This window comes from Crinia signifera, chromosome 7 (assembly GCF_055691185.1).
Source record: "Crinia signifera chromosome 7, ASM5569118v1, whole genome shotgun sequence".
Lineage (NCBI taxonomy): Eukaryota > Metazoa > Chordata > Amphibia > Anura > Myobatrachidae > Crinia > Crinia signifera.
Genome location: NC_139223.1, coordinates 77,154,133 through 77,167,296, shown reverse-complemented (window position 1 = coordinate 77,167,296; position 13,164 = coordinate 77,154,133). Strand labels below are relative to the sequence as shown.

The 13,164-nt window shown below is 41.9% G+C and overlaps 1 protein-coding gene across 1 annotated transcript in view; it reads left to right on the top strand.

The window, feature by feature from the left end:
• ATF7IP2 (activating transcription factor 7 interacting protein 2) overlaps positions 1-13,164 on the top strand; it is a 72,098-nt gene that overhangs the window by 47,262 nt on the left and 11,672 nt on the right. The window contains exons 6-8 of the mRNA XM_083153362.1: positions 2,656-2,807; positions 6,433-6,494; positions 8,679-8,744. Of these exons, the coding sequence (XP_083009488.1) occupies positions 2,656-2,807; positions 6,433-6,494; positions 8,679-8,744 (280 nt within the window). The remainder of the gene's footprint in view (positions 1-2,655; positions 2,808-6,432; positions 6,495-8,678; positions 8,745-13,164) is intronic.

Genomic DNA, 13,164 nt, shown 5'->3' with positions numbered 1-13,164 from the left:
GTTAAATGTTAGTAAATGTGTTTTAGACCCAACCCAACATCAATTTAGATTGAGTTTATTTTATTTATTTATTAAATTTTTATATAGTGCACACATATTCCGCAGCGCATTACAGAGAATATTTGAACAGTCACACCAGTCCCTGCCCCAGTGGAGCTTACAATCTATATTCCCTGCTATATGTACACGCACACACAGACATTCTAGGATTAATTTTGTTGGGAGCCAATTATATTTTTGGATTGCGGGAGGAAACCGGAGTAAACCCACGCAAGTACGGGGAGAATATACAAACTCTACCCAGGAAGAGCCATGGTGGAAATCAAACCCATGACCTCAGTGCTGTGAGGCAGTAATGCTAACCATTACACCATCCGTACTGCCCCAGTTTCATTGATTTGGATCTGTAAAAAGCGCTGAAAATTGATCTTCAGAAATAAACCCACAAGTCTAAATTGAAAGATGGCATACCCTCTTTTTAACAAATTCTTATACCATTTTTACACCAAAAAGCCGGGTCGCAATCAGGATTTTGGATGTCGCTCTAACCCTAGTGCAACCAGGCTTTTGACCCGGGTTCGGTATGAAATCCCTTCGGTCAAAATCCCAACGCCGGAATCCCAACGAGGGGGGCCGTGGATCACACACACACACACACACACACACACACACACACACCCCCCTGCGGGCTCGCTATGCTCAGTACACTAATTTATTCTCCCTCTATGGGTGTCGGGATTCCGGCGTCGGGATTCTGACCGCCGGGATATTGACTGCATCCCTGTGACCCTTTTTACACAGCTATTCCCACCTGGCATAATGCTGTGTGGGTGATGTCAGAGGAGGCGGGTCCTTAGCCAGCACTGGGAGAAGGGAGCATTGCAGAGAATGGGTCCCCTTTACTCTGCTAATCAAATGGGAGCATGTACACTGCTTGCAATCCTGTGTAAAAGGTATAGCACAGAAGGGCCTTTCCTAGTGAAATGTTGTCTAGTGAGTTTGGGGCTTTAAACTCCTTCCAATAATGGCTGTGATGCTGCTCACTGAGCAGCTTATATTCTCAAATGGTATTTTGATATTTTTACTCTAGCACAATAGTGTAGTGTGTTAGTGAGCTTGTGTAAAATGTTTCTATAAGAGATGGACAGTTATAAATACAAACAAAAAGAATACATTTGTAATTTTGCAATAAGTTTTAAAAGACACCTTTTACATATTGATTAATATGTCCAATTCCTGTGTTTTTATTTTCTTGTTTTATATTGCATTCAAATGTGCACATTTGCAAACAGATAAGGTGTTACTACAGCACATACTGTAGGTGCCCCTAATGGGGCCTACACATGGGGCAATTTCAGGGCATTTTCTAAGAGATCTCACTAGATTGCTTAGGAAATGCCCCTACATTGCTCCATGTGTAGGGGTCATAGCGATAGCCCTGCCGGCGATCTACTAAATCTCCGGTCAGGGCCAGTGTTCTCACCAGCTGTCTCGAGCGATCTAGTATTGCTCACAACGCTCAGCAAATCTTCCCATGTGTACGACTATTTAGTATGTTTTACAATTAGGCACTATTGTAGATTGAACTGTGTGATGTAAGTCACTGCCTTTTAGTTTTCAAATATTGTTAACCATTCCATCAACTTTAACACTCGACGCATCACAAGTAGATGAAAGAAGTGGCTGCTTCTTGCTGTCAGGAAGTCCTATCTAAGCAACCAAAATAGTTCAAGTGAATTCATTATTTTATTCACTTAACAAGACTTTCTCTGTTCAGAATATAACAAACAGCGGCAAGTTCATATTACTGCTCTTTGTCACTGTACGGCTTGCACCATCTTTTAGATGCAATCAGCAGGGGGTTGATACCAAATCCCGGCGGTCAAAATCCAGATGCCGGAATCCCGACAAGGGAAGGACGTGGATGCTCGGCACGCTAATTTATTCTCCCTCTATGGGTGTCGTGGACACCCACAGTGGGACAAAGTGCCGGGATTTTGGCGGTCGGGATTCCGTGTCGGGATTTCAACTGCATCCCATCAGCAGTACATTTCTTTACTGGCTTCAGCTAAGTTGACGCTGGTTGATATTGCAATTCCCATGCACATCACACCGGCACTGGAAGCAATTAGTCTGCCGGTGACACATGCCCTTATTCAGATCTGATCGCAGTACAAATTTCTTTGGAAAATGGGAAAAACCATGTGCACTGCAGGTGGGGCAGATGTAACGTGCAGAGAGCATTAGATTTGTGTGAGTTATTTTGTTTCTGTGCAGGGTAAATACTGGCTGCAATTTTTTTTAAACTGCAATTGAGATTTCAGTTTCAACACACCCCACCCAAGTTTAACTCTCTCTGCACATGGTACATCTGCCCCACCTGCAGTGTACATGGTTTTGCCCATTTTCCAAACAAATTTGTACTGCAATCAGATCTGAATAAGGGCCACAGTGTAGAACACTGCAGAAGAAGATATTGATTGACCTTTATGGAGAGGTAAGTAATGTTTAAATACCAGTAGCATATTTATTAGTATTACTGTGGCACTGAATAAAATATTCCGTAGGCTGGCAGTATGTTTGATGTTATAAAGTTGTAACAGGTCATATTTCAACTTTTGAAGCAATTGTTTAATACTCCATTTGACTTTGCAGCTTCCTACTACAGAAAGCTCTCCCAGTGCTCCTAATCTCACTCCATCTGCAGAATCGGAAATACCTCCCTCAACAATTCCCCCTGAACAAAGTGTGGACACTGACCGCATGGAGCTGGTCGTATTTAGTAATAATGAATCTGCGCAGCAGAGGTGGGTTTATTCAAATCTACCAATTGTTACACATCTTTCTGTTCGACATCACCTGATCAGGGCATTCACGATGTTGTATTTTCTGGTGCCCCCCACCGAGGCTGCAGACATATACTGTGCTGTCACCCGCCCCGCAGTCTCTGTGCAACTTAGGCAAATGCATGTGCTGAACCTGGGAGGGTGTGATAACACAGTCCAGTAGGTCATAGCATAGTCATTTAAACCACATCCAAAATCTGGCACCATACAATAGTCACTGCTGGGATTACATTCGATACCCCTTTTGTAACTACCCTTAACTTCCCACACCCAAACCTTGGCATTGTGTGAGTAGTCATTTTCTTTTTGCTTATATTTCATTACACCACAATCTGTTTCATTATTTGGCTGACCAGTAGTCTTGCATGTATCATCACAAACAAAATTGCTGCTCTATTCTCTAACCAACCAATCATCTTTTAACGATCATTTTACATGCTGTGTTTGAAAAAAGACAGGAGCTGATTGGCTGGTATTTTATATCTCCAAGTTTTGATCTCCCTAGTATCCAATAATAGTACAATGGCAAAAAAAAGTCTTTAGTTGATCTGAATAGGTTTTATTTCCTATAATATGAACCACAATGTCTTCTATCTTGTACAATACATTTTAAAATTATCATTTTTTTTTTGTCCCATATTATCCCACAGATGTTTTCTTTTATCTTGTGAGCATATTATTTGGTAGTGAGTTTTTGTGAGAAAAGTCGCGCAGTATCATAAAACTGTACAATGGGTGTGCTGCAACCATTCTCCTGTCCACTACCAAATGAGCGTCCGTCTGGTACCCAGCAAATCACACAGTCTCCTACATTGCGCCTATTAGTTTAATTCTGACCACCTATGAATCAGGCCCTATATCAGCATGTTCTAGCCATGACGAGTGCACAAATAAGAGCTTAGTTATCTATTATTTAGTAGGTCTGGGTATGCAAGGTATAAATTGTTGGATTTTATTCTACTGTAAATGGAAAAAAACACTGTGGCATACACTTATGCTATTGCGGGTAACGGTAACTCAGTGGGAATGAACATGTAATGACAAGATAACATGTCCGTACCAAGAAGGTGTATACACAGCCTACTGATGCGCACAGGGAAAACAAAAATGAAGGTGGTAATGTCCAGCAATCAAGGTGAACACAGTCCGGATGAAGAGAACAGACCGTTCGGCTTGGGTTGTGGGATGGATGAAAAGGTCACTGGTGGGTCATGGGAAGTGGTGAAGTGTCACCAGTGGCCGGCGTCCCTAAACACACTTGGTGGTGCACTGCACACTTACCTGATACCCCAATGCTTCCTCCACTCTGGACCGTCCCTCGCCATGTAGTCCTCTAAGGTTCCGCTGGCGCCTGCACAGCCGTGCAGGTCCGCCAGTTGATGTACCACGTCGCTTCTACACTCACACAGCAACTTCCAGGTCCCGCTGTGACACGTTCGCCGGGAGTGCTGTGTTTGTGGAGTAACGTGCGCTCGACTCCAAACAGGGGAGGAGACTTGATGGAGTGTGTGGTGTCTGTGATAGCTCCAACGCGTATCGACCAATCAGTGGTCTTCTTCAGGGAGTAGAGGTGACACCTCTACTCCCTGAAGAAGACCACTGATTGGTCGATAAGTGTTGGAGCTATCACGGACACCACACACCCCATCAAGTCTCCTCCCCGTTTGGAGTCGAGCACATGAGTTGATGGGAGAATGGCATAACTGGGTAAGGCCGGTTGCACGTTCAAGTGATATATTGGCAATATTTAGTTCCGTCATGAATCGGAATGATATACAGACCATGTTGCTCATGGTATACTCTGTACACACTCAATAGTATATGCATAGTCCTCTACGTTATCCAATCTGATGTGCTGCATGTGTGGGTCTGAAATCACCCGTGTGTAGGCCCCTTTAAGCTGAATACACACCTACAGATTTTCTGTCCGTAGTGAACAAAAATCAGGTAGTGTATGGGAGCAAATGACAATCAACCATTCGCTACCTAATGCTGAAAAATGGACACAAATCCATTTTATTAAACAAATGTATACCCCCAAAAAATAATTTAACTATTTTATCTGAATGACCATTATGTTTTCCAGTGTTAGGGAGCAAATGTTTGATTCTTATATGCACCCATACATTGTCATAATTTAGTTCCCACCAGGTAGATTGGGCAGATAAATCTTTAAATAAGTACCCAGTTTCACACCCCCCACCTGGCTCTCACAATTGCTGTCCTGGTTCTTTGCTATATTACTTGCTTACATTGTATATCCATGTATCCATACCTCCCAATGTGACCTTCACCAGGAGGGACACAATGCTCTATTCCTGGTCCTCCCTCTTAATGTATGATTACCATCCCTGTGGTGAAAAACCTTTCTTAACAATTGGGGCGGGATGTATTAAAATACATCGCCGCCCCCCCCCCCCACCCCCCACCCCCGCTGCTGGCATCGGTGACTGAGGCCCCCCGCGATACCTGTACACTGGTGTGGTGACGGAGGCCCCCCCGCGATACCTGTACACTGGTGTGCGGAGGGTCTCCGTCACCTCCATGCCGCCACGCTCTCCCCTCACGCCGGGGACAGCTATGCATGCTGTCCCCGGCGCCTCCTCCTCCCCCCTGCAGCCGGAAGGATGTCCGGCTGCTTCACTAGGGGGAGGCAGGGCTTACCTTCCGGGGTCCAGGAGGGACCCTTCAGGAAGGTAAGCCAGAGGGGGGGTCGGCGAGTTTGCGTCGGCGTCTGTGGGCGGCGAAAAGAAGCCCATATGCTTCTATAGGGTATCGCCACCCAAAGGTGGCGATACCCTTCAGTGCGGTATCATTTTTGATACATTGGAAAATGCGGGAAAACCAGGGTTTTACCGCATTTTCCATTTGATACATCTCGCCAACTGTTTAAAAAAGTTTATGGTAATCCTACATTAAGAGGGGAAGTCCAGGAGCAGAGCATTGTGTCTCTTCTGGAGAGGGTTATGTTGGGAGATAATGATGATGTGTCTGTTGTGGCTGCAGCACTCTGAGGTATCATATTGTAGGGGGATAATTCATCATTTTTTGACTGATTGGCAATGATTATTGTAAAAGTTGAGCTACAGATAGCAGGGCGTTGTCTCCTCTGCTGATCTATTTAGCGTCTGTCTCAGACCAAACCATGTGTACTCATTTGTCCCTGTCCCCATAAATATAATGTTGCAGTATATATATTTTTTTTGTTATTTGAACACAGCAATGCTTGATTTCTAAGCATGCAAGGTACACACCAATAAACTACACAACCTTTAAGTAGTTTACCTCCCACGTAGTTATCACAGCAAACTTTCTCTACACCCACTCCTTCATTCAGCTCCAGCATACTGTATCCTGAATGTCTGTATTTCACACTTTATATGCCAGCACTTTAGTTTGTTGGCTTTTGTTTTTTACAAAATATAAAATGATTCATTAATGCTTTTGTTTCTGTATTTTTTGCAGATTTCATTGCATAATACAATTTTTTTTCTGTAGTAATATAGCGATCATAAAATATGCTTAGAATTCTAACACCTTACACCTGCTGTAAAACACATTTGTAATGCACTCATATTTTTTTTAGCAAAACAGAACAAAACACAACAGACGGTCCAAACATTTCCTCGAATAAAGTGGACAATGCAGGTATGAAAGATGCATAACACACAATCTTCTCTTGTAAATGCGCCTGTCTAGATAATGTTGTCTAGAAGTATAATATCTCTCCTGTTTAATTTTAATTGGTGTGAAGAAATAATAATTTTCTGTGACCGTTTAACCAAAGTTTAAATTCAATTGTTTGTTCAATAGCACATAAAAATATAAATATATATATATATATATATATATATATATATATATATATATATATATATATATATTCCAATAAGGTGGCACTTGCACAATAAAAACGTCCTTTAATCCTACAGTTTCGGGGTTTCCCCCATCTTCAGGGACAGCAGCACAATAATACAATGACAATACAACACATATATATCTAACAAAGCCCCTGCCCCCCAGGCACACCTGCCAGAAAAATTACAACACATGAGCTTACCTGCCAGGCGCCGAATCCCCCTTGCTGCATTACCGGAAACAGGAAGTACCCGGCCGTGCTGTGTGACCCGGCGCCCAGCAGCCAGGAACTGTGTTCTGCCAGCAAGGTATATCTTACTGCGCCAACCAAAGGCGGAAGTGAGTGCCCAGCGCACTGGTCCCTGACGTTTTTATTGTGCAAGTCTGCGTGAGTGCCACCTTATTGGAATTATTACATTGGAGTTCTGTTGGACTATCTGAGGAGGCTCCCCAGCAAGGATGTATGCAGTAAGTGCATTTACTTCTGAGTGCCTGACTTTTTCTGTTTAATATATATATCCATGCAGTATTAACAATCAGCGGCACTCTGAGGTCTTGCTGTGCTTCCGACATTTCGGCATTCAAACGCCCCGTTTTCAAGGTGAAGGTTTTCACGTCCACGACACCCATAGAGGGAGAATAAAATAGTATGCCGAGAGCAGCGAGGCTCCGGGCCCCGCTGCATGGCGAGCCTGCAAGGGGGGGGGCATCCACGCCCCCCCCCCCTTGTCGCCATTGTGGCTGTTGGGATTCCGGCGTCGGTATTTGGACCGTCGGGATTCCGACGCCGGAATTTCATACTGATCCCGTTGTGCCAGCTGCTCACACACATGGGAAGGTCAGTCCCCAACAACAAAGCATATGTAAAATAAGATAATAAGTGGAGCACTCAAAAAGATTGGATCAATTGGGTATCACATTAATATGTAAATATTATTTTATTTGCAAAAAATACTCAATAATACTTGTTAAAGAGGAAATATGTTCTAATAAGCTGGTCCAAGACGGAGTGTCGCACCTTTTAAAAAAGTTGGACAATGAAACACGTTAGCACACTCCTGTTGACAGATTTTGAGAACATCTTTACTTTACTCGTCTTGGACCAGCTTCCACCTCAACCATTCGCCCTCAGTTCTTTTGATCTATCTGGATTATCATCTCCTGGGTAACTACCACCTGCTCTTTCTTGGGATTCTAGCAAAGAGGAGAGCCTTACTCCAACTGTGGAAACTACAACATAGGCCACTGTACCCAGTCAGGTATATGGACACCCTATTTATCCAGCACCTCTAATTCTGGACGCTACACTTGGGGACTAATATTCATATCAAGGAAGCATCATAGGAACAAGTGGGACTGCTATAAGTATAATTTTTTTCTTTCCCCAAATCTCCCAACACTCAAAAGTTTATTCAATGAAGTTTTAATCCATGCTTTTATGTTGTCATTAAATTGCCTAGGCAATAATCATATTTGCTCTTTTAACAAGTATTATTAAGTATTTTATACAAATAAAATAATATTTAGACATTAAACCCACTTGATCCAATCTTTTTGAATGCTCCACTTTTTATCTTAATCCTATATAGTTTGATGGAAAAATAGCAGTCTATCGCCATTCAATCATGTGAATAAGGTATTTTCATTTATTTTTGTGTCTTTGGTTTGATGTATTGTGTAACTGTATACTAACCAGTATTTTCACATTGTTTAGTCAACATATGTAAACCTAGACCTCAAAATACCCTGAAAAAAGTGGTCGACCATTGACCGTTCGACCTAGTACATGTCGTTCTATTACCTGTCAGCCTATTGACCAAATATCCTTTCCAGCTATCCTTTCCAATATCATATATAGCGTAATCAATCTAGAGTTGTAATATAGCACATTGTAATTAGTTCCAGTTGTTGGGAGAGAGCATGGGGGTTGGAGCCAGAGAATCCTATTAAATGCTATAAAATAACCTCTTACAGCCAGTGCCACAGGAGCAGCGCAGCCACCAGAAGAGGTTGCAGTCAGAAATGGACTGAGGATACAAGGTATGTTCCAATTACTGTCTATATAAATAAATGCATGTAAATAGTGGCCCATATGCATATATAGTGCCTTCTTGTTTTTTTAAGTCCACTTCCCTATGTTTCATTTTTATTTTGTTACATAATAGGTTTAAAGCCTTTGTTAACCCAATATAGGAATTGGAAAGGTGTTAATGGACTTATGGCCATTCAATATCAAATTGGCACCTGCTAAAAGTATACATACTGAAGTACCCCACCCTGACTACTTTTAGTATATAATCTGAGACTGTAATACTCATTACACATATACAAATGTAGCCCCTGTCATCTTGGCAGGGGCTAGCAATTCTATCGCCAGTGCGTGCTCGCATGTCTCGTGGCAAAAGTGGTCCAAACGATTAAGCTCGGCACCACTGCAGTCGGCTTTTTTGTTTGCAGTCCAGGTGTCTGCATCAACTAAGTGCTTCAATTATGCGTCCAGAAAGTGCTTCTAAGTGCAAGGGTCCCCAATCATCAACGCGTTTCGGAGATTTAACTCTCCTTCATCAGAAGTTGCTTCTCCGAAATGCGTTGACCCTTGCACTTAGAAGCATTGTCTGGACGCACCATTGAAGCACTTTGTTGATGCACCAGTCACAATGGACGCAGACACCCTGGACTTCAAACAAAAAAAGCCTACTGCAGTGGTGCGGAGCTTAAACGTTCGGACCACTTAATAATTTTCTCTAGTCAGCAAAGCCCACCGCAGCATCTAGCCAGGGTGAGATATTCCCATTGATTGAGATTTCCAGTCCTTTGTATGTGCACATTGTGTATATGGTCCCACAAAATGTACTTGTTTTATTATGTCTTCTGCATGCATATAAATAAATTGTGTGTGATTTTCACAAAAACATTGTTTGACATATTTTGCGCCGGAAATATGCAAATTGCTTTTCTTTCAGATTATTCCTAAGAGATCTGGTGTTTCTCTTTTTATTGCATATTGGCTGCATATATGTCAATTTAAAGGCGCGGTTCTTAAAAACAACAAATTGTTTTCTCCTAGGTTTTGTCTTATCTGACACTAAGGTAGGGTACACACCAGAACAATTAGGGCTCAATTCCATCAATCTGGATCCAATTCCGACCGATTGGATGTAGATTGTATGTAGATTGGGCATGTTTAGATCAAATTTCGATCAGATTCCAAACCGATGCGCGTCCCCGCTGTCGTTTGGACGTTTTACAGATCCTACCTGCTGCAGGTAGGATCTGTAAAAGAAGCATTCAACGATACAAACTCAGATCGGATTGGATGCAGATCGTTAGCAGTTCGTGTGATGGTCGCACGATCTGTTGGAGCACACGATCTACTAACAATCAGGATCGTTCTGGTGTGTAGGAGGCCTACCTCCTCAGTCTGAATTCAATGTTCTGACTGTTGAGTGTCGGAAAGTCCATAAATTGTCGGAAATCGGTCGTGAATTCAACACTCTGTGGCCATTTCTGACAAAACAGATCCAACTTTAAAAAAGTCAGATCTGACACCATTCAATGCTGTCGTTAACAGCAGCATTGAATAGGTGAGTGCCGATCTCTCCCCTGATGAGAAATATCAGCACATATTGAATACCACCCCTTAACCCTTTGCCATGTGAATTTGTCAAAATAGGTGTGAAAACTGCTAATCAAACACTAAGGGTTTAGGCCGGGGGTATTTAATCCCCACTGCTATTTCCATGAGGGGAAATAGTGGCGGGAGCCTATTCAATGCTGTTGTTTCTGAAAGCATTGAAGGTGGAACACTACAAAACATATCCGACTTTCAAAGCAGTCGGATCTGTTTTGTCGGAAACGGAGGTGGATTGTCGAGTTAACGGCAGCATCTCAACAATCAATGGATGTTTTAGTTGACATGCGCCGCTCGACAAGGGGAATATTGAATTCCAACTGTCGAGCTGGCTGAAAATGGAACAGAATTCCTTCTTCTAGTACATTCCGACAGTTGGAATCCATGATTGAATAGCCCCCTTAATCTACTATGGAGCTCTTCTATTACTTGTACTGTCCATTAACAGAAACAAAAACAAAAAAAATAGTTCTCACTCAAGATTTTGCACAATTCCCCTCTCCTCCATAAATATGTGCTGCAAAAATATAGCGGCCAAAACTTGCTTTTAATGTGGGTTAAAACCTTGTAGCTCCTACCTCTAGATATGTAATTAGAAATGATGTTAAGTTAAAATGGGTCTCATTTAGAGTGAATTCAGATTTTAGTTCCCAGCTGTGGACTAGGTAAAAAGTAGGAACAATAAAAATGATGTATTGTTTTTTTTTTTTTTTTTTTAAATAGGATAACATAGCCAATAAACACGAGAAAAGAAAAATGAGATAAATTATGTAGAACTTGTGTTGTATCGGTTAGAAATAGGTTTCTGAACATGTAGATGGGAGTTGCAAGTGTTTTTTGTTCTTCAATTTATTGCAGACACTTATATTTCACTATGGGGCACTCTAATGAGCCCTAAAATAATAGGTGAGGTTCCCAAACACAGTCCCCATAGAACCCTAAGGGTCCAGGATTACAGTATATCCATGGTTGGCCACAGGTGACTTAATTAGTTCTTCAATCAATTTGATTTAACATTTGTGCTTGAATATACTTCAGAACGTGACCATTAGAGTGCCTGTGTTTGGGAACTGTGTACACTTTTGGCTAGCTTAGTGTTTATTAAGGGGCCTACACATGGGGAGATATTGCTGAGCGATCTGTCAGGGCCAGTGTTCTCCAGTGAGATGTATCCAGCAGGCCCCTACAGACGCGACAATGTACGAGCATTTTCTAAATGATCTCCTGTAAACACGCCAGATTCTGCTTGTGTATTGGTCATTGGGTCGACCCTATTTAGATTGACATGCATTGGGTCGAACACTGAAGGTCTACAGAGCTTATGTCAACACCTGAAATAGGTCAACATGGCTAAAGTAGACAGGGTTGGAAAGTCGTCACAAGAAGTGGGTTGACAATGTGAAGCCCCCTTCCCCCACCCATGGCCTGCTGCGTTCCGTACAATATTTTTTTTGGTAGCTTTTCTGTGACCATGTTCTCCACTACCCCTCTTCTAGTTACTACTTCTTGACATTTCTTGGTTTCTGCTTGTTCTTCAAACCTGCAGCTGCATGTATGTAGTGGTTGTTCCTTTCTTTGCTCTTCTATGGGTCTTCTTGATGTGAATAAGATGCAGCTTTAGCTCGTTAATGCACATCTAATTGCTGTAGTTTGTGGGTGTGTATTCTGTATGGTCTACTGTAGGAAAATGTATTTACTTGCACTGTACTTGCAGTTTACTAGCATAGCAAATTTTGCTATTACCAATTCTCTTTATGACTTTTTACTATTTTACTACTAATACAGTCTGAAGTATGTCTGTTCTCCCCAGTGCTTTTGTGCCACATACACACAAAGACCCCCAGGATCTGACTGTAGCCGCATTATTACACAGTTAAGGAATATTTGTTCATCCATAGAGAAGTCATACAGGGCACACTGCTTTGTTGATTTATTTATTTTTTTTCTTCATTGGACAAGTTGCGTTAAAACACTATTGAGCAAGCATTAGTATGGGCTTCAGATATGAAAGCCTTCCTGGCAAAGTGCATTTACAGTTTTACATTCTTGGACAAACTTTTGTTATCAAAGAGGGCATCCCTGTATTTTTACATTTAGAATATTATGGATGATAATGGCGCATTCAATGTATTCTAATTCACTAAATTAAATTCTCAGTATTTCTTACTGGAACATCTAATGATGGAATAAGGCCTGTTTCTACTAAAAATATAGTAACGCAATTCTGTGCCATGCCGCCTATGCAGATAGGATCAATTTGTGGCAGTTTACCCACAAGAGCACAGGGCCTAGTGGAGATTAGCCTGGCCCTGTCACCGCTCACAACCTTCTCCTCGTTTATCTCCTGGAGAGAGAGAATTCAAAATGGGTACAGTAAATATGCTCCTAATGGCCCTTATTCAGATCTAATCGCAGTACACATTTGTTTGGAAAATGGACACAACCATGTACACTGCAGGTGGGGCAGATGTAACATGTGCAGAGAGAGTTAAATTTGGGTGGGGTGTGTTGAAACTGAAATCTAAATTGCAGTATAAAAATAAGTATTTACCCTGCACAGAAACAAAATAACTCACCCAAATGTAACTCTCTCTGCACATGTTACATCTGCCCCACCTGCAGTGCACATGGTTTTGCACATTTTCCAAACAAATTTGTACTGTGATCAGATCTGTATAAAGGCCAATGTGTGTCTGTGCATATATTTATGTATGTGTGTGACGTTTAAATGCGTACATGTGTGGCAAATAATTGTGTACAATGAGCGTGGACACATAATGTTTGTACATTGCTCCCAAATAGTACAAACCTAGAAAAAAGATGGGACTA